The 25301-nt window shown below is 40.2% G+C and overlaps 1 protein-coding gene across 9 annotated transcripts; it reads right to left on the reverse strand.

The window, feature by feature from the left end:
• Positions 1-217: 217 nt before the first annotated feature.
• Positions 218-25301, reverse strand: tjp2a (tight junction protein 2a (zona occludens 2)). 9 transcript variants are annotated; one of them, XM_044011885.1, is made up of 25 exons: positions 22590-22920; positions 21433-21562; positions 15278-15331; positions 13076-13200; positions 12092-12194; positions 10752-11499; positions 10532-10635; positions 8970-9123; positions 7651-7762; positions 6992-7122; positions 6794-6881; positions 6565-6715; positions 6364-6472; positions 5616-5835; positions 4676-4863; positions 3932-4027; positions 3768-3847; positions 3477-3687; positions 3201-3301; positions 2773-2997; positions 2574-2678; positions 2227-2451; positions 2087-2101; positions 1171-1248; positions 219-657 (listed from the first exon to the last, which is right to left on the reverse strand). In XM_044011885.1, the coding sequence occupies exons 1-25, from the start codon at positions 22694-22696 to the stop codon at positions 568-570; spliced, it is 3750 nt and encodes a 1249-aa protein (XP_043867820.1). In that variant the 5' UTR covers positions 22697-22920; the 3' UTR covers positions 219-567. The 9 variants fall into 9 exon arrangements, with proteins under 9 accessions (XP_043867822.1, XP_043867820.1, XP_043867824.1 ...); XM_044011890.1 differs by lacking the exon at positions 22590-22920 and adding an exon at positions 25111-25301 and having other exon boundaries at positions 220-657; positions 6794-6884; XM_044011883.1 differs by having other exon boundaries at positions 220-657; positions 6794-6884; positions 22590-22919.

Genomic DNA, 25301 nt, shown 5'->3' on the forward strand with positions numbered 1-25301 from the left:
TGTGACAGAAAAGTCAAACATTAGTATATTTAGTCAATATGTCAAAAGAATTATGTTTTTTGACATATTTTGGAGGATATACTAAACTATGACATTTTTGGGTGATTTTGGACGACATACTACACTTTAATGTTTCATAAATTTCACATTTTAAAGTTTCACATTAGTGTGTATTGTGTAAATTGCAGAGTGTGCAACTCGTTCACAAAACTTTGGTTTGGCTGTCGTCTTCCAAAAAGTGAACGGTGAAACTCGCCATGTTGTGTTACGGTTTGTTTAGAAACCACCACAAGATGATGGTTTCTTCTCTGCAGACGTTTCCTCAACAGAGACAAAGTGCAACAATGTTTTGGCTGATGGTGAAAAAGAAATGCGACGTTACTTCTGAGTCTAGTGTTCCTATAATTGCATCCATTAAAGAAACCGTCGTCTTGTGTGGTTTCACAACAAGTGTACGGAGCCAGACACAACGTGGTGAGTTTCACCAGGAGGTGAAAAGAAACGTTTGTTACTTCTGTTTGAAACAGGGGAACTTGCAGGCAGCACAAGGCGACGCTCTGAACTCTCTTACCCGATTGGCTGTGGACGGTTGATGTTGGGTTTTGGTAGCTTCACTGGGATAGCGTAGATGTCTGGATGTTTCTGTGCGATTTCCAGCTGTGAGAAGAACAAAACAGACAACCTTAATACAACGTTTGTTCATTGAGTTTAAGTTAACATGAATAACATCACAACTGAGAACTAAACCCTCAAGTTTAACTTTCTAAGGTGTGGGAACTTACATAAATTACCCTTACTATTAAGGGATTTATTTAATCAAAATCTGACAAAAACATACACACAGGTTTGCACACACTAATCTTAACCACAATCCAAATCTTAGACCTAAACTAAACCAGTTCCTCAGAAAATTAGTTTCTGCCTCATTAGGACCAGGTTCTAGTCTCCATGAGGAAACAAAAAAAGTAGGAAACAAGGTAACAAACACAACATTCTAAATGAGGACACTCACCCTAAACTATCACAACTTGATGCCAAACATTAACCCTTAACCTTAACTGTATCTCTTAAACCCACTCTTAATCTGCCTCTGTAATAAAGAGCCATGCAAGTCAATTTAATTAAAAACTGAAAATCTGAAAATAAAGTTATATTAAAAGCAGCACTGACTCTTGCGTTCTCCGCCTCCTGCAGCTCCAGGATCCTCTGAGCTCGAGCCAAATGATCCATTTTCTCAAACGCTTTAATCTAAGAGAAAATTACACACATTCACTTTATTCAAAAATACATGTACTCATGTTCACTTCGTTTAAAAAAATAAAATACACATACACTTCCGAGACGTTAGGGCTGCAACTAACTGTTATTTTCATCATCTGTTAATCCATCAATCATATTCTCAATTAATCCGTACATTTTTTGGTTGGGAAAAAAAAGTCAGAATTCTGAGAAAAGAAAGGCAGTAATGTGAGAAAAAAATTTTTTTTTCACAGAATTCTTACTTTTCTCTCAGAAAGACTTTTTTCACTCAGAATTCTGACTTTTTTTCTTAGAATTCTGACTTTTTTTTATTAAAATGAAGAATAAATAGAAAAACAAGTCAGAATACAGAGAAAAGTCACAGTTTTGAGAAATGTAAGAATTCGAGGAAAAAAGTCAGAATTCCAAGAAAAAAGCAAGAATTCTGAGACAAAAGCTCAGCCTTAATCCTCTTCTGTAATTTGGAGCAAAGAAAATATTCACATTTAAGAAGCTGAAAGATTATTGAGATAGTTGACAACAAATTTAGTCGTTGATTATTTTTTTACAGCCCTACTAGACATGTGATCCTTACGGGACATGTGATCCATACAGGACATGTGATCTTCACAGGACATGTGATCCTTACAGGACATGTGATCCATACAGGACATGTGAACTTCACAGGACATGTGATCCTTACAGGACATGTGATCCATACAGGACATGTGATCAGTACAATAACAACATGAAAAATGATGACTCAGCACCTTTATGAAGGGGACGATGAGTGATGTTGGATTTTAAAAATGACGAATCATGAGATTTAAGACAAACACAGTTTTACCTGGTCGCCTTTTTTCTTTTTTCACATTAGAAAGCAATCAAAGTCAAAAACAGAGGAAAACAAAATAAAAGCTTTTTTAATTAACAACAGGAAGATTTGACAGAAGAAGTCTAAATAAAAAAATATAAATAAATTCTGACCTTGCCCAGGAAGGACTTGCTGGCCGGGTCTTCCTCCTCCTGACCCGGACTCCTCTGCTCCTCTGTGGGGGGGTTTGCTGTGCGGGTGAGGGTGGGCTTCAGGGCCACAGGGGGTGGAAGTGGATGTGGAAGTGGTCTATTTCCACCTGCAGGGTCACTGCTGACGACGCTGCCGGTGTGAGAGTCGTAACTGCGCGTTGAGTCAGTCCGAGTCTGAGTCCGAACCTGTCGGGGGAGAAGACCGGTCAGGATGTTCTGCTACATTCTTGTTGTTGTGTGTATGAGGCGAGAATGAAGGGATGAGGAGGAGGAGGAGGTAGAAGAGGTGGAAGAAGGGAGGTTCTCACCTTTGGGGGTTCAGGGACAAAAGCAGGGGGAGGACTGGGCTCTCTGGTCAACACCTCTCTGCTCCCTGACCTCCTCATACGAGCCCGAGGTTCAGGGTGAGACTTCTACACACACACACACAGGGGGAGGGTCAGACAACACACACACACACACACACACCTAACCCCACAATGATTGACAGGTGTAAACCAGTCTCACCTCGTCCGGCAGCACCGGCTCAGACGAGCGACCGATGGCCGACACGGGCTGCGGCTCGTCCATGGGCTCGTCCAGCTCGTTGTCGGTGTAAGCCCCGCCCTCGTCTGCGGTGTCCTCGTAGTCGCTTGCGAGGCGACTGTCCATGCTCAGGTAGTCGGCGCTCAGTGCGGACAGGTAGGACATGCGGTCATCGTGGAGATCCAGGTCCTCCTCCGTGCCGTCCAGCTGAGGAGACACAAGTCGCGTTTAACCCTCTGATGACCTACAATCTCAGAATTCTGACTTTTTTCTGAATTCTGAGGAGCAGAGGAGCTGAAGAACCACATGTGGCTCTAGAGCTGCAGGTTGCAGGAGTTGAGGTAATAAAAAGTATACATGCTAAATCCTGTCAGTCACAGAAGGGTTAAAGAAAAAGCTTTTTTCCTCACCTTGCCCTCACACACCCACACCGCTCGGTCCTGCTGCTCCTGAATGGTGTCTTTCACGCTGCCGTACCACGCATCGTTGGCCGAGTTCAGGTCGATGGTCGCTGCACGAGAACAAACACAAACAGATGAAGAAGGGAAAAGAGTCTGTTAAAAAAGTGTGGGACCAAGAGTTGAGCCTTGAGGAACACCACGGCTCAAAATACAGTTTTTAAATGAATCAGATCTTTATAATCTAGTCTACGTTCAGTAGATTATTCCCCTCAGACTAAATCATACCGGTGAAGAGGTGTGAGCAGGTCTTCCTCAGTCGGACTGCCTGCTCATACAGTTTGCGCGCGCTGCGGTTGGACCCGGGTAAGATGCGGTTCCTCATGGTCTTGACTCCCTGCTTGGAGTCCGGGTTGAGGAAAACAACAATGGGATACCACTGCGTGTAGTTCAGCGTGTCCACGGCTTTGGGCGTCACGTCCAGGAGAGCGTGGAGGTCCTAGAGAAACAGCAGATGAGGTCAAAGGTTAATTAAAAGCGATGTGGACTTTTCATTGATGTGCTCCTCCCACTCTGTACCTGTTCGATGATTTGTCGAATGGTGTTGAGTCTCACGACTCCAGAGGATTTGTCAGTTCCGGCGTCTTTAGGCTCCGTTTCTGAAAACGTAGAAATCAAGATTCAAAAAACCTTGATTTTATTTAAATTTATAAAACAAAACTAACGATGTTGAGAAAACTCACTGGCGATGACAAACTTGTGCGGCATGTCGTTGGCCAGTTTCTCATTGACGGCGTCAGAAATGGGTCCAAATATCACCACGGGCCTCTTGAATCCAGCTGAAAAACACGACAAGAAAATAAAATATGAGGAAATACAAACATTTAGGGCTGCAAACATTAAACCATGACTAAAAAAAATTTAATAAAATTATCTTCAACCCTTGATCTCCAGATTCGGGTATATTGCTTTGTAAAGCTTTCACTAAAATCTGGTCTTTGGTACTAAAGAAAACAAGAGCAAAAACTGTAAATAAAGACTAGAGTGCCATTATAGATAATATGGATATAAAATAAAAACTAAATCTGTGATGTATGATGCAAAAAAACAATCATTGGTTAATCAATTTTCTGTGTTTTTTCAGCTTCTTAAATGTGAATATTTTCTGGTTTCTTTGCTCCAAATAACAAAGAATTTTTTTAAAAATTAATAATTTGGGTTTGTGGAGAAAACAAAACATTTTAGAATATCATTATTTTAAGGTTTTGGAAACACAGATCAAGATTTTCTGACATTTTTTGGACCAAACTAGTCGTAAATCGGTAGTTGCAGCTCTACAAACGTTAAAAGTTGTAGAAAACGGGTCGGTCAAACTAATCCTGGACGGAGATTAATATTCCGAAATTTCACACACAACACAAATGTTCCAGAATCCTCAAAAAGTGAATATTTCCAGGTTAACAAGAAGAAGGAAAACTGAACATTACCTTCACGCAACACCACTCTCTCGTAGGCAGGAAAGCGGGTGGCCACCGGGGCGGCGCTCAGGTCCTCACGGCTCTTGCGCAGGTCCTTCTTCTTCGCTGCCCTTTGACCCCTCAGCCTCCAGAAGTCTCCTCTGTCATTGCCCGACGCCGCCCGAGCAGCGTTCTGGACGTTGGACATTTGCTCGGCTCTGTAAGAAAAAACAAATAAAACTTATTACTATTATTACTATTACTATCGCCATTAATATCGGTATCAGCCGTTATTCGTCATTTTCTAACATGAGTAAATGAGTAGTGGTGCAGTTTTAGATGAGTAAAACTGCACCAATTTTAACAACCGATGTTTATACCCGTCCAGTTGCTGTTTGTGTATGTGTGTCGGGAGGGGGAGGCCATGTGACAGTGTCAGTGACGCAAGCGCAGCACAAGACTGTGGTGTGTTGAACTAAAGAGGAGAGACAATGTCAGCGGTGTTAATATCGGTATCAGACAAAATGTTTATATCGGTGCATCCCTACTTATTACAATCTAGATTAAAGGACTTCTTTTGGATTGTCCATGTTTGGTTGTCTCTGAATTTCCACGATGGCACAGACAACCTTCAAACTGTAGAGGGTAGCATCACACCTCTATGTTCAGCCTGCTGGAAATTTGTAGTAGTAGTAGTAGTAGTAGTAGTTAAAGTAGTGGGAGTAGTAGTTATAGTAGTGGTAGTAGTCGCGGTAGTAGTAGCCGTGTTTTGCCTGCTGGAAAAGTATTATCATTAGAACAAACAGAAGCATTTGTTGACAGAGAAAATCTAATCTAATCTATTTAATCTAAAAGTAATTCTACTGCTAAAACCTGCAACAGCCGCGTGCCCAAAACATCCTCACAGAGGACACTGCTCGTCTCTCTCACACACACACACACACAGAGGAACACACAGGAACACACTGACCTGCTCTTGTTGGGGATGATTCCTTTCTCTAACAGCTGGTTGTCTTTGCCCGTGCGGATCGCCAGCCAGTTTCCCAGTTTGCCGTCGTACAGCGTGTCCGTCACTTTGAAGATCTCTCCTCTGGAGAAGGGAAGACTCTGCGGCGCCTCCTTCTCGTACTCAAAGTGGGTCCTGATGTAGAAGGAGTCGCCTCTGCCTGACTCGAGGATGTCCTCGTACACTGAGGACGTGAAAGGACAAACAAACTAAAGACTTGAAAAGACAGTGTTGCCAGATATGGTGTGTGTTCCAGGACAGACGGATATAACAGGAAAAATGCCAGATTATCACTTTTAACTGGGATTATAAATCAGTTAAACCTTTACACACAACATTAATAATTATATCTCATGTACACTGCAAATAAAACGTCCATAAATTCAGTGATAAATGACTGGAAAAAAAAGCTTCTCTTTGTCTGACTGCAGAACTTTTAAAAATCAACAATTTTTAAAAGTAACTTCAATCTACATGTAATTAATTAACAGATAAATATAAAATCAGTGGCACACAGCTGTCAGACACAGCTCAGAGTGAATTTGGCTTGTTTCATTTTCAGATGTTTAACTGGTCCACGTTTGTCTCACGGTGTCACTCACCAATGCAGTGAAGTTGCAAGTTGTTGCACCTTTTATGATCTTAAAATCGTCGATATAACAATTTCGACAACCCTCTTTACATCAGTCCACTATGAGAGACGATCATGTACCTTCAGGTTTACTCTGAACCAGAATGGTTACATCCTCTCCTTTGGGGATCTCCAGGAGGTAGAGGACGGCGTCCTCACGCACCATGCCTCTGAAATCTGTGCTGTTCACCTGGAAAACACAAACAAAACAGGGATACAGTGACACAGGACACAGCAGAGGACAACACTCCACCCCTTTGATTAGTCTTGAGTGTTAGTCACCTTCATGATCTGATCTCCTGTGTGCAGACCCTCCTGCTCCGCGGCGCTGTCCTCCTGAACGCCGGCGATGAAGATGCCGACGTCGTTTCCTCCGGCCAGCCTCAGACCCACGCTGTCGCCTTTCTGGAAATGCACCATGATTGTGTTCGGTCTGAACGACAAAAACACATTAATATACAATATAAGAGAGAGTTCTTTGACGATGTGTTAAAGCTGAGCGAATGCTGACCCGTAAACGTCCTGGTCTTCTACGCTCGGCTTCACCGGCACCTTAGAAGGAGCGTAGAACTTAGAGGCTGCGGTGACGACAGCTGCTGCTGCTGGGACACAAGTTAGATTTTGTTAATAAAAGTTTTATTTTCTAGTTTCTGTGATTTTTCAGCTTCTAATAAAATAAAATAATATAATAAACCAAGACTTGTGTTACCTGGTGGCGTCTGTGGTGGTGGCTCCTCCCTCTCTGCCAGCACAGGGGGCGGGTCTTCGGCGGCTCTGTCGGGCGCTCTGAACGGCGTCGGCATCGCGCCCATCTTTGCCAGCCTGCTGGGTGGATCATCCCTGTGACAAGATCACAAATGTGAAGACTTTAAGGCGCAATATTCTATTTATTTAATTAATTTAAGTCATTTCTGATTCATGTCAGTCAAATTATTATTTCCTCCCAGTTTGATTGTTTATGTTAATTTCTCTGTTTTAATGTTTAAATATATTAACTTTTGCTGTCAAGTGATAATAAAGGCTTTAAATTCACTCAAATTTATTTTTAACTCTAAAAAAAATTCCTTCTAGATCTTAATTATCACCACTGCACTGGATTATTATATATTTTTTAATGGAATGCGATGGATTGTTTAAGCTTGATGAAGCATAAATCATCATAATCCTGCTTTATCCTGATTTTTCCTGCTGTTTCTAACGACGTGCACGTAAATAAAATGAAAACATTTAATTATAATAATGTATTTTCATTTAAAGATCACACTTAAGTAGATCTTAAACAAACCCAACATCTCTACCCGGAACACACCACATCTGAAACCAGAATAATAAGCGATATAATGGTAAAAGAATAATAAAATACCTTACCTGGACTTTTCCCTGAGCTTCTCGTTGGACGAGTGTGACGAGAGGTCAGAGTGGTGACCTCGCCTGTCGTCCTGCGGTGAGTAGGAGCGGTATGACTCGATCTCTGAGATATCTACAACAAAAAACAGCAATGAAATCATCGTAACTGCTCTTTAACAATAAAACACTGACGAGATAACTGGATTTGTCAGATAAAATTTCACTCATTTTGCATTTTGAAATGTCTAACGGGATAAAATAGTAAAAAAACAGTACATTTAAGATGGTGCAATTTGTTTTGAGGACGTTTTAAAGTATAATCTGGACACAAAAACTAATTCACCTTGATTTTTATTATTTTTTAATTACATAACCCAGTTTTTACATGATTCAAGTTGCCTTACGGGGAGAATTAACCGAGGTCAGGTCATCACTGCTCTGTTTATTGTGTATATTTCAAGCCTTGTGAGTCTCAAAATAAGTGACTTCAGGTGATTTCACTCCTGACAAATCTGAAAATCCACCTTTACGCTTATATCAGGCGTCCATTTTTTCTTTAGGGAGGTAGAAGGATCCAGGAATCCACAGAATAAAACCCTGTCATATCCAACAGCTGTAATATAATGAGGGATTAGATCACCCCGGCCTCAGGCGCGCACGCACACACACACACACAAGGTGGTGGTGGTGGTGGGTGGGTGGATGGGGGAGTGTAAGTGGGTCACAAGTCTTCTGGCGATGACAATCCACTCACCCCACACACGTCTAAAAACTGGTTCCAGCCAATCACAGCAGGACCCTGGAGTCATGTGACATTAAAAGCAGGTATAAAGCGGCGAGGGTGGTGAAGGTGGAGGAATACGAGCACAATCTCTGCTCATTTCGGACTAATATTTGAACCGAATTGAATGAAACAACACAGTTTTTAACGACATTCAGTCATTTTACACCTTTTAAAACGAGCCATAATTCTCCCGCTGTGTCACAAATATCCTCCGACTCAGCTAAAAATGGCTGTTGCTGGCTCTAAATTTACATTTTTACACCCGTTATTTTGGACTTTATCGTCTCATTCCCCCAGTTTGAACACAACAAATTTAAATAAAACTAAAAACTGATGCGTGTCTGTCAGTAAAACCTTTATTTCATGAAAGGATAATGAACAAATACAGCAACAGCAACACCCTCCACCACCACCAACACAACACATTCTGCTGTATGTATATGTATATATATATATATGTATATGTATATGTATATGTGGATGATGGCCAGTGGGGGCGGGGTTTGTCTCTACACTGGAAAGGACCTGCTGCCGTTCAGCGGCGACTGTCTCTCACCGTCGAGCTCGGAGTCGCTGTCGACCATGGGCGGCACACGGATCAGCACCTGCTGCTTGTCCCTCTGCACCACCAGCTGCAGCCTCCCGCGCGACTTCTCGATCAGCTTCCCGGCATCGCTCAGGGACAGGTTCTCCGTCACCGTGCCGTTAATCTGACGCAGGAGACAACGTGAGACACTTGACACAATCTAACAAAATAAAGCTCTGTGAAACTATTGGAGGTGTGAGTTTGTGTCTCACGTCTGTTCAGGTTCACACATCAACGTCAGGCTTGAAAACCTTTAACTGTTTAACAACGTGTTTCTGTAGTGTTCATTTTTCCAATATTTGATCATAAAAAGCCTGATAAATGAAATCAGCGCATACACAGTTAGGGCTGTAGCTCAGTGACATAGGTGCTGTTTCCCCAAACCATAAAATAATGTTTCCTAATCTCCTAATTTTGTCCACAAAAGATTTCTTTGTTATGTGGAGGAAAGAGAAAACAGAATACTCACATTTAAATGACAAAAAAAAAACAAAAACACTAAAACTGATTAATTTATCATTTTGTCATCCTACGTCGTGGTTTGAGAGTTCGTTCCGACTTTCCCAAAAACAAATCCAACTTGAGGGGACGTTCAGGTTCAAGGGAATTCCGACTTTAACACCAAAACAACTCTTCCTTTAACTGTTGCCAAACAACTAGAATTTGTAAAAATCAGCTTCCCACTGTTGCTCAGAGACGGGTTCTCTGTCACCGTGCCGTTAATCTGAGAGACGCAGGGGACGACGTGAGACGAGTCTGGAAAATTAGATGATCAATCACATAAAGGAGTTTATATCCATGTCTGTTCAGTTTCAGATATCAGTGAATATACCTAGAGAAAAAAGATTCATTTAACCATGAATTTACATAGATTAACAGTCGGGATGGGTATGAATTTTTCAATATTTGATCAGTTAAATTGCCCATTTTATTGATTAATTGTCACAAAATACTGAGTTTCCTGCAACCATGGAAATGATGAAAAACTCAAATATCTTTTTTTTTGGCCACAATCCAAAAACTATTCAGTTTTGCTTATTCCAGGGCTCCCACATATTGGTTAACATAAATTTCAAGGCCTTTTCAAGGATTATCCAGGACACAGCTCAAGATGGGAGGGCGTCATCTTTTATTGATTTGCAGCTCACTCAGGACAAGTGAGTCCTCAGGAACTTAGTCAAAGTCAGTCTTTGTTGAGACAGAGATCTTAGAATTTTCATTTCCCAGACATCACTTCAGCCTTTTTTTACAGCTCTTGTTTTAACTTAACTCACGTCAACAAGGAGGTGAGAGAGAGAGACAGTGTACGGAGGCAGAGGACGATGCATATGCACGGTTTTTCAGAACATCTCTAGCCTTACATGGAATTCAATGAAATCAATCAACATTTAAAATAAAGGGGGTGGGGCCAAGACTTGCTTTAAGGCAGGAAAACGGATGGAAGAACAACCGGAAAACAAAAAGAAGTAGTTTTGTTTGAGCTACAGGAGCATTTAAGAAACCTGAAATCATTGTGGTCATGTTGACGCTACCTTGAGTATGATGTCTCCTTCCTGCAGGTTCCCATCTCTGTAGGCGAGTCCAGTGCTGGTCATCTCCTTGATGAAGAGCTGACTGCCCAGACGAAGACCGTACTCTGGGAAAAAGATTTTAAAATGAGTGAGTCAAATGTTTGTAAAATGATTCCCATCTCCACTAGTCACCTATGAAAAGTACAAACACTTTTCTGGCTAACATCGCGGTGTTCCTCACCTTCGTTGGGTCGGTTCTTCAGCAGCACCACGTTCACCGGTCTCTCCAGCGGCTCCAGGTCCCGTGCGGGTCGGGGCAGAGGGATGGGCATGGCGGGAGGCGACGGCGAGCGGTCCAGGCGGTCCCTGCTCCCGCTGCGCCGGACCGGCTCCTCGTACTTCCTCGGCTCACTGGGAACACGTTCTCGGCCTCGCTCGAAGCTGGGCTCGCGTCCGCGGCCTCGCCCCGGGCTGTAGCTGTCGCGCCTGTAGCGCTGGTCGGGGCTGTTGGCGCGGTCCAGGGTGCGCTCGCTGCGGAAGCGTCTGTCCGGGCTGTACTCCCTGTCCAGGGCTCTCTCGCTGCGGTAGCGGCGGTCCGGGCTGTGGTCCCGGTGCCTCCTCTCCGGACTGTAGTCGCGGTCGAGCATGTGGTCGCTCCTGTAGCGGCGGTCGGGGCTACGGTCCAGAGTGCGCCCTCTGCTGCCGTCCCTCCGGTACTGCCGGTCCGGGCTGGGCTCCCTCTCCGGGATCCTGCCGCGCTCCCGGCGGTCGTAGTCCCTGTCGTAGTCGCGCTCGTGGGGCGGGTATCCGGAGTCCATGTAGCCTCCGCCGCCTCGCTCCGGGCTGTGGTCCCGCCCCCCGCTGTACGCACTGCGGCGGTCCTGGTCGTAGCCGTAGTCGTCATTGTAGTCGTTGTTGAAGACGCGATCGTCGGGAGACGGCGGACGATTTACAACATTGACTGGAACTTTCCTGGGTCTCTTCACCGTCTGTGAAGCAAGAAAAAAATGTTTCAGGTAAAAGTTTGTAAATCATCATTTTTTTCAAATAAAAATAATAATTTTAAAGACATAAACATAGACGGACATATCAGCCTTTTTATTAATAAAGACACAGAGACACTAAAGTCATTAAAACCTTAATTTTCATCTGTAAATTTCTTTAATAAAATTCAACACACATTAAGGACTCACAGAAGGCAATTAAAAAAACATCTAAAACTAAATAAAACAAAACATAAAACCATACGGTACAATAAACCACAATAATCATGAACAAGTTAGAAGATACAAGAACAAAAATAAAATAACGTCAACAACTGAAATATAGTTTTAATAGGTAAGATGTCAGACTAACGTTAAACCATTTAATTTACTCTGACGCGTTTTACTCGACCTTTGATTAATCATAGTTTTCATTAATTCCTCAAGTTTTAAAAGTCTAAATAAGAAGTAGCACTGTCACTGTTTTCAAATTTGTGTTTAACTTAAAAGGAAAAATGACGCATAGAATTTGAAAGAATAATTCAAACGTAACTGAATAAAAATGAAAGAAAATGATTATTGTGACTCTTTTACTCACAATTTTGGCCACTTTGCCACATTTCCTCAGCGTCTGCACGGCAAACGAGTGGATGGCTCCGTCCATGGGGATGGCGTTCACCTGCACCACTCGGTCTTTCTCACTAAAAACAAAACAATGTCTTAATTATTTCTAAACTTAATAATACTACAACATTTAGGGGCTGGACTCATCTGGAACGTAAGGATGTAACGGTTACCGGCGTCACTGTAAACCGTGGAAAACTCACGAGATAGTTAAGTTAACCTGAAGCTCGAGTGCATGATGCATACCAAGTTTTCTCTGTCATAAACTTACTCTGCGATTGTTAACATTGCACAGTTTTGAGGCCTTTTTTAAACTGTATTTAATGTTTTGTTGAGGTTCTTGGATTATGACTCATTTTAACATATAATAAATCTATTTAAATATGAATTTTGGGGAAAATATTTCAATTTATCTGTGTTCTAATCAGTGTTTTTTTTCAACATTTGGAACACATTTTAACAATACCACAGTATACCAATAATTTTATTCACCAATACTGTAGTATGATGTTTTCATACCGTTACATCCCTATTGGAACTATATAAAAAAAAGTATAACTTAATCAAAATATTGTATTTTGTTGATTGAATCAGTCACAGATTTTGCTTTTAGGGAACCGCAGTTTTATGGGGGAAAACTTTTTATGGCTTGTTTGATGTTTTTCTTGTCTGTCATGAGCTAATACACAAAGATATTAAACAGACATACAGTGTATCACCACATAAATGCAATTAAGCTACATTTCCACAACATTTCTAAGTAAATATATAATCCTAGATAAAATTAAAAACGTGTTTTTCCAACAAGAAAGAAAACATTCCGGATTATACCCTCATGTATTCACTGTGGATTCATTGTTTGGTGAGAAAGTGATTTATTAGCTATTCCACATATTTCACTTACATGAGAAATGATTTTCAATGGAGGAATCAGAGAAAAATAAAATACAATACGTACAATAAGAGGCCGTCGGCCGGTCCTCCCTGCAGGACGTCAGACACCACGATGGACGTCTCGCCAGTGTCGTCGTTGGGGTTGTCCCGCCCTCCTGACACGGCGATGCCGAAGCCCATCTTTGAATCCTGAGAAAACAAAAAAACAAAAACATGGCATGTGTGAAAATGTTGTTATTGCACATTTTATATGAAATAAAACTAAATGGAAAAAAACCAAAATATTCAAACTAATCTTGAAATACTAAAATCTAAACAATATTTTTTGGAAATATTGGTTAAAATGCAGGGGAAAAAAAGGCAGATTATCATGTTTGTGTGTGAGATAAAGAGCCCATAATCCCTCTGTAATTGTAATTTCAGTTGTGTATGACTGTGCGCGCATCATCCAGTCTGTGATTAACGATGATTATAATCCTCGTCTTCAAATTTCATGTGTTTTAGTAGTATATTTCAACAGAAATTAACCTAATTCTGCCCTTTTGTCCTTTCTCTAACAGTTTAAATCTTCTATCTTTATTGTAAACGTGTCCAGGCTGTGGATGATTCTACCTGCCACTGTTCCAGTTTGAACAGATGAGATTAGGATAGAGATTTGATGAATCTTTATCCCCTACTTTCCATCAGTACTTAAAAAAAATACAATATCCTCCTCTTGCCTGTGTGTGTGTAGCAGATGGTGATGGAGGCAGATGGAGCGAGAGAGGAAAACGCAGGCAGAATAAAGGATAAATGGAGAAATAACACACATACTGTGACATATTTTAAATTAAATGAATGTCAAAAATAAATTCTATGTGACGTCCACAAAATCTCGTTTTTTTTTCAAGTCCTCAGTCCAGACAAACAGCTTGATATCCACAGATCTCTCCTAAAAAACTAAAAATATCCAGATATTATTTATAGACATATGGTCCAGCCTTGTGCTGAGGGTTCAGAGGTCACAAAAGGACCTTCTTTGGCTCTAAATCTGCTTCGAAGCTCAAAAACTTATCAACATGATAACCTGAGCTGAACTGGTTTGTTCTGCTAAAACAGCAGCAGCAGCAAACAACAGATTACGCTAATTTACAGCTCAATATCTTTTTAACTCAACATAAACTATTGTTCTGCTGACCCTCAGTTTAATCTCTGACCAAAACAAAAGCTTTCTTTTACAGAAACTCTGGAGAATGCTCCTTTAAGTCACACAGACTGTGTAGCTCAAAGTCACTTTTCTGATTTTGCTTTTTATAATGTGTTATTTATGGCCAGGGATTGAGTTGGACAGAAAGTCGTCCTCAAATGTTGTCCACTGGTACCAGGTTAGCAACTCGGTTGTGATAGACATTTTCATTCATTCACCTCCTATTATGTTATTATGACATCTGACTGCTGATGTGAAAGAAAGGCAGAGTTGTTTCATGTTTTCACTCCTGCGTGGCTTAGATTTGGTAACATTGTCATTTGAAAATGAGAATTATGACAATTTATGATAAAACAGTGCATTTGTATGCAACTTTTACAGTTTAAAAAAAAAAATGTCTGAAGGGTAAAATAATCTCTGATGTAGCTGCTCTAAATAAAGATCAAACGCAGGTGAGGAAGGTGCTTTGGCTTAAGTCTGTCATTTATAAAATTATAAACAATTTTTATAACGCCTAACTGATTGGAAAATTCCCAGTACATTTCCAGAAACTGTCCCTTGGAAGTTTGGTTTAGATTTTTTTGGGAAATGCCATGGGAATGAATTGAGAATGAACTGGATATTTCTGGATAATTTGAAGAAACAGCAGCACACACAAATATAAAAATGTTTGTTGACAGATGTACAAACATACTGTATACATGTATATATGAACAAAGGGAATGGTGTAGAAATATCTTCCTCAGAACATCATCAAAGCTTCAATATTCCAGCTTTCTAGAAATCATCTGTGATGTCATGTGACAGTGCATGTAGGGGGCGTAAACAGCCCTACAGTAAGTAGTGCGTGATAGAATAACAACTGTATTCAACTGTATTTGCATCAAATCTGATTGTTTTTAGCCAAAGATTACATTATTTACCAACTACATTTAAGTTTAAAACCTTTAATTTTGAAGATTTCAAGTTCATACCCAAGGCATTTGTAGCCCTAGTCTTTTTATAAAAAGGTGTAAATATGTAGCTGAATTTAAAGCAGCAGCTGTTTTTGTTGTTGTGTTTGTGTGCAGATGGACTCACCCTGTGCAGGGTCACTGTGTACTGCTCCCACACCGTTTCCTCCATGACTGGATTCTGTGGAAACAGAGAGAGGAGGAATAAAACACACACACTCAGCTCAGCTCAAAAACGACAGGTTTCGTTTTACCAAGCAAGATAAATCATGTACGACGTGATGTAACGACAGACTCGACGTGACACCATTACTGTTACACAACCAGGACGTGGACAGGTCTGGACTGAGCCGAGGAGACAACACGTCTGACACAGAAACCTCAGAGGAACCCATCAAACTTTGATAAGAGAACACTTCAACAGCCACTCTCTTCCTTTTAAAGGGCACATACAAATAATTCAGGGGAGAAAGCATGTCCTTAAACCAAGCAGAGGTCACAGAGGTCAAACCACAGATTTGCGTCATTCCATCGAGTGGAAAACTGACAACTTTTACGAAAACTTAACCTCATCCAATGACGCAAAAAGTGAGAGTCTGTGAGGAATTACGAAAATACAAAAATTTGCTATCAGTGTGACCGCAGCATTATTCGTCAAATATTCTAATAAATACACTAAACTCTGGTGTAAGAAAGCTAGGGAAACAGCAGCTAACGGGATGCATTCAACAAACCTCGTAAAATTCCTCACTTCCACAAACACACGTGAAGTCTGCTCAGTAAATGTTGGCCACTGCTGCTATCTTGTGGCTCAAACAACGGTGTAGAATTATTTGTTTTTATAAATGCAATCATTGATAAAATGACTTTTAACATTTTGATATAATACAAATGGCCACAGTGACATTGATAATTTATAATTAAGCAAATACCAGCTAAGCAACTTGTCTTCAAGATTAAGTTAAGTTTTGTTGCCAGAAAGTCAAAAAAGTTACTTAAATTTGCAATAAAACGGTGACAAAAAGGAAAAATGAATGAATTAGTGAAGCTGACAGTCATTTTTTAAACAAATAATCACCTGATGAAGAGATTTGGGCTGAATATTATAGGCAAACACAAAGTAAAGTTTTCAAATCAGTCAGTCAATCAGTCAGATGTTCCGATACCATTTTTTCCCTCCCGATACCGATTCCGATACTCGTGCTGTCGGTATCGGCCGATACCGAGTACCAATACCAGTGTGTTAAAAAAAAAATAAAAAAAATAAATCATACTATGCCTGCATGTGATAATGTGATATGATTATCATTGTGGTAAGGCCTTGCTCAGGTTAAACCCTTTGTAAAAAATGAATGAATATAGCAAATGGAAGCCATTTATTTTTATATTTATTTTTAAATGGAACAATATAAAAAAACAGTAGTGCAACAGCAACTTAAATAAATATAGGAATAATTATAAAAAAACAAATTAAACTGCAGCCATTATGTACTAAAATAAAAAGGCATTTAAATCTTTAAATAGTGCAGTATTGTGGTATTGGATCGGTGCCTAGACTCCAGTACTCGCGATACCGATACCAGCATTTTTGGCAGTATCGGAGGCTTTTCCGATACTGGTATCGGAATCGGAACAACTCTAGCGATAAACACACAAAAATGAAAGATTACCTTTTGAGTTATAAACTTCATAAAAAACAATTGCAGAAACATTCCACACATCTGAGCTACAAAATTGCAGTTTATGAAATTTAAAATTAGCATATAAAAACATATACATATAAATGGACATTTCAGTCCACTAGATGGTGCCAAGTGCTCACTAGAGCTGTTGTGGGAGTATACCGCAATATATGATTTCGTAAACACTACAATATTGTGATAATATCATATTGTGGCGCCTCTGGTGATTCCCACACCCACTGATGCCCCTTTTACGTGATTTCCCATCAAATTAAATAAATTAGTCCGTTATCAGTCGTGCTGGGGAATCCGTCCTCTACTAGAAACTTCCCTAAAATTCGGAGCAGCGCCCGGGGAGCAATGGGGGTTGGGTACCTTGCTCAGGGGTACCTCAGCCCTTGTTTGACCTGGTGGGGACTAAATCTAAATCTTACACATTATTAATCCCGTTAGGGAAATTATTTCTCTGCAATTGACCCATCCTAGAATTAGGAGCAGTGGGCTGCCACACTGGATAGCGCCCGAGGAGCAATGGGGGTTGGGTACCTTGCTCAGGGGTACCCCAGCCCTTTTGACCTGGTGGGGACTTGAACCGGTGACCCTCCACAAGCCAAGTTCCCTTTCCACTTGGCCACAGGCTGAAACAAAACCTGACACTAACTAAACTTTAAAGGCAGTTCAAATGTATGTAACTAGACAGTTTTTTCTAAATCAAAAGCTCAGTGACGGCAGATCTGCAGGTTGACCTGAGACCAGAATCACACTCACGAGTCCCTGCAGGATACGGATGGTCTTGACGGCGTGAGCCCACTTCCTGTGCAGACTGAGGACGGTCTTCATCGCTGAGGTTTTGTTCTTGCGCTCGTCCCTGTTCACTGCCGGCGGTGTCGGAGCAGACTGACGTGCACCACAGCAGCCTCCTGCTCCATGACCACATCTGCTCCAAACACCACCACCACCACCACCACTCTCTCTCTACATCTGCTCTCTCACCCGCCCGCTCGCCCGTGCTTGACGTAAGCGGGATGTGCTGTCCTACATTCAGCACAAATCCCACTGTCTGCAGTGTAAACATTGCAGACACGCTGTGATTAAACTGCCCTGTGTTCATCCTCAAACACAACGACACGTGCTCGATCATTGATCTGACGTCTTCAGTCCGCACTGAATGTTCTGTAGGTGTTGGAACATTTTTGATTTCTTCAAAAACAAATGAAACTGATAAAAAAGACAAAATTCCATGGTTGGTTCTCACTTAGACTCTTGTTCAGCAGGTGCCAGAGAAGCGGACACTCTCTAAACTCATCAAGTCCTGGAGAACACAGGTGTTCGCAGGTGTTTCTCCAGAGCAACTTCAGGTCTTATTATTCACATATCCGCTCTTCAAAGGTTCAAGAAATATTTCCATCTATACAAAACATGCCTGATGGTTGCTGATGGTTGATATAGTAGTTCCCAAATGTGCAAATTATGTTTTCAAATGTCTTGTTTTTGTCCACACACCAAATTGTATTCAGTTTTGATGACTTCTTTGCTGTATTACGGTGCAAAGAAACAGACTAGTAGTGCACACTAGTGTGCGACGGCAGTTCAGGTGGTAGAGTGAGTTGCATGTGCTGCCAGCGTGTGAATGTGTATACATTTTTTTTCAATTGCAATTATTAATCATTACTATACTACACAATTGCTGATTTTACTGTTATATTTAAGGTGTTGTAAACCATTATATGTACTGGCAACATAAACCTTGAAAGAGTCTGCTCTCTGCTGGCCACAAAGCTGAATTACAACAGAGAACAACACGTACATTTCTGAAAAAAAAATTCAAATAAAAAAATAAAGCTATTATAATAAATAAGTAGCATTTATGTCACATTGTACCAAGTGTCATTACAATTAACTATTAATGGAGCTGAAGAAGATAATAAATGATAATTGACCCCACAAAAATGTCTTAAACTGGGATTTATATTTAATCTTAAATCAGTTAAATGCCACCTAGTTAAATGTCATGTATTTATGGGATTTTCCGGACATAAAAACGACATTTAATTAGCTTTATTTAGCTAACTCTGGTGTTAGCTGGAATGCAGGAGCAGGTGTAGCGGGATGCTTCATGGATTCAGGGAAACTACAACCACACACAAACACCGTATGAGAAATAACTGCTGTTTATTTCTTATAGTTTATAATAAAAGTTGTACTAGTTTGTACTTACAGTGAAATAATGAGTGTTGTATGCTCTGCTCACAGAGAGCAAACCTCCTCCGTTCTCTGGCATCACGCACTTTTGAACTTTTATCCCGGACTAAGTCCTCCGGCGGGATTTTACACCAATTTAGACGCGTTCCAGTCCAACGTTTACGTGGAAATAAAACAAAACAACATCTAAACGACGTAAATGTCGCGTTTCCGTTGCGTTAAATGACTAAATGTTCGGAATAAAAACATTAAAAAGTACTAAACAGAAGGCAGAACGCAGCGCCGACTACTCCCTCGGTTTGTCTCAGACTGTACCAAGCGAGCGAGAAACGGGGGGGTGTCGATTTGATTTTTTTAATATAATTGTGAGAAAGTAAAGCGTATTAAAATCATATCATCACTAACAACGTCGCTAATGAAAATGTTTAAACATTTTTATCGTAGTTAAAAATAAACCGCTAACAACAGAGAATATACGTAAGGTCAGCGTTTACCCCCTGAGTGGATGCCAGGATGAATTAGTCCAGAATTCCCATTGATTTTTTTTTTTTAGTGAACCTGCTGTGAAGCTTCAGACTCAAAAACAGCTTCAAACTGACAAAACTGCACGTAATAACTGAGAAAATGTGGGAAACTCACTAATCTACACAAATATTTTAAAGTAAATATTGAGTTTAAAAACATATTTTAGACTAATGTTATGTTATATCTTATATATATTATGTTCATATTAAGAGCAGAGTAAACATAAGTCAGTGATGTCCTAAAACAATTAATTGATGCATGTGCATAAGCAATTGACTACTAAATGAAACAATTATTTTGTGATTTGTGATTTGATTTACAAATACACCTTTTTGTAAAATTACAAATTACATTTTCTTGATGAGAAACTAAACTGGTTTTAAACAACAAAAAAAAAACAACTAAAACTGAATAATTTATCATTTAGTCGGGAGTTTGGGAGGTTGTTCCGACTTTCCAGACAACAAATCCCAACTTGAAAGGACGTTCCAGTTGAAGGAAATTCCGACTTTAACACCAAAACAGTGAGCAGTCTTCCTGCTTTGTAACGAGGGTAAAACTCTTTAACTTTAACGGCTACCAAACAACCAGAATGTGTCAAAATCATCATTAGATAGTACATATAGTTCATATAGTACAAAAAGCAAACACTTTTTCTCTTCCAGGGATTAATAAAGTTTTCAGATTCTGATTCTGATTCTAGAGCATGAGGCCTCAGAACAAAAGTCCACACAGGTTTGTGCTAAGTTGTAAACTGTGAGAAAAATGTCAACACTTATACTCGAGCAGCTCAAAGCAAAGGCGTAGAAAACGTAGACGACTGTGGGCCTCAGCAGCAGCAGCAGCAGCAGCAGCAGCAGCAACAGCCACCGATTGTTGTTTTGTTGTTTGTGTGCATGAGTGTGTGTAACACAATCCATTCTGACCATTTAAGCCTCTGCTCTTTTAAATCTGCACAAAACAAATCAGAAAAGTGTTCAATATCACTAATAATAATAGCTTTTCTTTCAATAGCCACTTCCACTAAGCCTAACTATTTGTTTTATAGCACAATTTAAACCATATTTATAGCCAATGTGATTGTTAGTAACAGGTAAATATCCTTCATTTAAAGAAATAAAGCAGGTATTATCTGAAATGAAAGGTCGTAAGTGTATATTTTAAGATCATGTAATACAGATCATTAACAGTAGATTATATTTTTGTATTTATGTATTATCACTCTCAAACTTGTCACGAGTCCAGAGAAACGAACTGTGTGCAGCTTTAGTTCCATATATATCTCCTACATCTGAACATTAAGGCAAATTAAGGTAAAAAAACCCCCACAAAATTTAAGGTGAAAAATGGATGTTAAGGGAAGAAAATGGTGCTAAGGGGAAAACATGGAAAATTAAGGGAAAACATGGAGATTAATGACAAACATTCACATATTTATAATCCATATAAATCGTCCACCATTTTAAAAAATGACAGAACGTGTTTGGAGGCAAAAAACTTTTCTTCCACATCATTGATTTTCGATCCTGCTCAAGTAAAACAGCTTCACTGGCCTCAATAATCTGTGACCAACAATGTCGTTTAAACAATGAAGTTTCTGGGACTTGGCGGAGGAGGAGGAGGAGGAGGAGGAGGAGGAGGTCACTACAGCGTTCAAATCAAAGGAAACAGGAAAGAACTGTGGGAAACAATGAGTCCCTCAATCAGTGAGTAATAACAATGTTTCAGGGCTGACGTTGCTTTGTTTACAAGCTCACAACTATTTTAGGACAAACTGTTTTTAACGTGAATATCACCACCAGCACGTGATTGAAGAAAACATCCACGTCTTTCAAGACTCTACAGATACGCCGTCGTCATGGAAACAACGTACCGTCTTGATAGCGGAGTAGCTGCGTGACGAGAGGCGGCGGAGATACAAGTACTGGGCTTCTCTGGACCAGCAGAACTTGCGTCTACACTTGAGGAGGTCAGAGCTGGTCTGGTCAGAGCCCGGCTGGTCCCTGTGGACACAGACACACACACTTTAATAAATAACACTGAACTACACACAACTATATACAAGATTAGTGCAGTAGAGGATTGGGCCACATGAGAAGTTTTTTGGAAACAAAGTGTTTACATTTTTTAAAGAGGAATAAGTCTGAATTGGAAAATTATTTAAGTCAGACTTATAATTAATAAAGTCATCATTGAAAAAAGTCAGACTTGGAAAAAAAAAGTCGGAATTGAAAAAAGTCAGACGTTAAAAAAGTCAGAATTGAAAAAAAGTTCAGAACTGAAAAAAGTCAGAATTCACATTGGGATCAAATAATAATAAAGGCACAGTGTGATTTTCAAAAGCTGCAAAGAGGCTTTTGAAAATTTACTCCAGTATCAACTCTATGTCAAAACCCAGGACCACTCTGGGACCAGGTTTCACTGATTTCCAGAAGTCAACTGTAAAACTTACTCACTCACAGAGATAAAAACTGATAACACAAATCATCTGCAGAGCAACATTTCTGAACAACGTGTCTGAACATGTGGTTTTCAACACTGAGCTCAAACAACTTCATGACCGTGAGTCACTAATGAAGTTTTCTGTCAACTAGTACAGCACAGTAAAGTCAGAAATCTGATTAAAACAAACTGATGATTCATTTCTACACATGAACATTAGCTTATATTTTAGGTCTCATAACCTAAAAGGGCGGCCATTTTGGCTCAAACTGTCATTTTCTGTCACATGTAGTCTCTGAACAAACTCCTCCCCAAATGCTCTGTGATCGACTTCTATTCTTGCTTTGGAGAAGAAGAGGATCGAAAGTTACCAAAAGCTTCACTTAATGTCAAACAGTTTTTGACACTAGGGGGCGACTCGCCAAAAAACACAAAAAACGTTATAACTTGAAGACAGAAGGTCTGATCACAACCAAACCTGCTATGAGTGAAATTAAACTAGGACTGCTTACAGTCCTAGTTTAATTCAGTGATTGATTAATTGTCGATTAATCGTCGCAGCCCTGTTCCACACTCTGCCAGACTCACCCTGGTGGTCTCCACAGTCTCCTGCCTGGTGGCAGAAGCTCTCGTTTGTTCAGGGGGACGATGCCCATGGCCGCCTGCATGATCGTGATGAACTTCTTAAACTTCATCCTCTAAAATCCTCCTCCTTACGCAGAGAAAGCGCCACGAACGGCACCGCACGTCCATCTTCTAACAAAGGAATCGCTTCTTCTTCTCCTTCATGGAGCTCATCATCATCATCAGGTCTTCTCCACATCGAGGTTCCTCCACTGATGATGCTACTACTACCGTACGTCCCTGAACGCCGACGGACAGATGTCCTTTTCTGAGTGCGGGAGGATGAAAACAAAGAGCCACGCTCCTGCCAGGCGGTGTGTGGAGATGATGATGATGATGATGATGATGACGACGATGATGACAGCACGTCACTCTTACATAATCTCTCTGGACATTACACTAATGAAAAAGCAGCCTTTGCCATCACTGCTGCTGCTGCTGGGATAATTGTGGCACTAAGCCCTGACAGATCGTGAACGCTCTCCCCGCCCCCTAGCTTCTATAATCCCGTCCTCGCTGAGTCTTCTCACCGTTTACATCCAGACAGAAACATCTACTTCTGCCTCAAACCAGCAGCTTCATCTGCACAAGAACAGACCTGAGAGTTTTCACAGCCACACACTGGTTTTTTAAAAAAAATATGTACAACCCAACAAAAATATGACTATTTTGTGTTTGTTGTGTTTTGTTTCCCTTTGACTTTCACTTGACTTTTATGTGAGTTTTTGTATAAAAATACAAGGTTATTTGTGTTTGACCCATAACCTAACACCAGAAATGTTTTGGTTATGGATGAAACATTTACATAATTTGTAATAATTGCCCGTTTTATTTTTTAAATAAAAACATGGTGGATCTCTGTGGATCTGTGTGTGTGTACAAACATGCAGGACTTGTTACTCAGATTATTTCACTGCTGACTTTGTTTTCCTGAAATTGTGACACACAGGATGTGATTCACTGAGAGCGAGAAGGTCCAGGTCACTCAAACTGAATCATTTATCATCTATCTATAAACACAAGCAACATCTGTCTGCCCGTTAATCTCCCCACAGATTTAAGATTACAAACTTTATAAACAATGTTTCATTAATTAAAACCAAAAAAGATGCTCCTTCCACTCATGTGAACTCCAGATTGTGCTCACGACACCATGTCATCCTCCAGCTGACATAAATGACGTGAAATTAAATAAATAAATAATCTGCATGCACTCGCTGCCAGACCATGCAGATTCTGGACAAGATTTATTCTGCAGCAGCTTGGATGTCTGGGATTACAGCCGTGGAGGGTCTCGCTGCAGATGTCACCGAGCGTCAGAAATCCGTCCTCGCTCCGAGGGGCGGCCGAAAAAATACCAGGAATAAAAATAACACGGCTATTTTTAAAAGAGCGCTGTGTGACGAGAACACAAACAAAGACTGAAGAAGAACCTGGTAGTTAAGTTCTTTCAGTGAAACGTGCATTCAAATTTAAAATTATTCGGTTTTTTATTACTATTTTATTGACAACACGATGTTAACATTAAATAAATGTTTATATAAAAAGCAGGGAAGGAATCGCCAGAGACAGCACGAGACGATATTTAGTTACAAGTTACAATACGACATTTCCATGATATCGAAGCCACGATACCGTATTATCACGATATTTAAGTCATGATGTGATGTTAGCACAACATTTATTAAAAATACATTGGTATCACGATATTTAAGTGATGATACCATATGATCGTTATTTAAATGACAAAACGATGTTATCACGATATTTAAATGACAAAACGATGTTATCACGATATTTAAATGACAAAACGATGTTATCACGATATTTAAGTCACAAAGCGATGTAATCACGATATTTAAGTCACAAAGCGATGTAATCACACAACAGCTCTGGTGAAAGTGAAAACTTGGCACCATCTAGTGGACTGAAATGTCAATGGACTTTTTTGTAATGTTAAACTTTATTCGTAACATCAATAAATAAAAAAATGTAATGCTAAAAAAAAAACCAACAATACTTGGTGTCTCAAAAGCAACATATCACAACACAAAATATTGCAATATTTTTACAGTTTTAGATTTTTTTCATGTATTCAAATTAAAAAAATTATAATTGAGCATTAAAATAACAATTAATTTAATGATCGATTAATAATTGATACTTAATCGTTGCAGCCCTATAAATGGACATTTGAAATCCATTTACTAAGGGTATTTTACACTTAAACACAACATCCTACATTACACACACAACTGTAGTTGAGAGACACGATTTTATCGTCTTAACTCGATAAAAACGATCAAATAAAAGCGACAAACAACAACATAGTTGAGTTAAAGTGATGAATAAACACAGTCGTGGTCGTTTGGTGAGGACAAAGACAGTCTCGCGCAGGTGTGGACAGACAGAAGAACACAGTCCTAACATGGCAGACAGAAAAAAACACAAACATGTCGACAGGAAGTGACATTAATTCACTCACCAGGTGAAAACGCTGCGTGTTTTTTCCTCTCTTTCGTTGTTTTCACGTCACCACGGCAGCAGAGGAAATGTGAAACAAACACGGTATTTACACGGAAACACGGTTTTCTCCGTGGATCTGTGTGGATTCGTCCCGCTCCGACCGAGAAGGGAACGACGACTCTCGGCTGTCGTTTCCTGGTTCTTGCAGGT

The sequence above is a fragment of the Solea senegalensis genome, linkage group LG21 (genome assembly GCF_019176455.1).
Source record: "Solea senegalensis isolate Sse05_10M linkage group LG21, IFAPA_SoseM_1, whole genome shotgun sequence".
In the NCBI taxonomy this organism is placed as follows: Eukaryota; Metazoa; Chordata; class Actinopteri; order Pleuronectiformes; family Soleidae; genus Solea; species Solea senegalensis.

What these genes read in the sequence shown, in the direction of transcription:
- tjp2a (XM_044011883.1), bottom strand. Translation starts at nt 22,696, where the DNA reads ATGAAGTTTAAGAAGTTCATCACGATCATGCAGGCGGCCATGGGCATC. An exon ending in ACACAGTGACCCTGCACAGG is followed by an intron (nt 13,201 to 15,277) that starts GTGAGTCCATCT and finishes TTGTTTTCTCAG; the next exon opens with GATTCAAAGATGGGCTTCGG. An exon ending in CCGGCCGACGGCCTCTTATT is followed by an intron (nt 12,195 to 13,075) that starts GTACGTATTGTA and finishes TTTTGTTTTTAG; the next exon opens with TGAGAAAGACCGAGTGGTGC.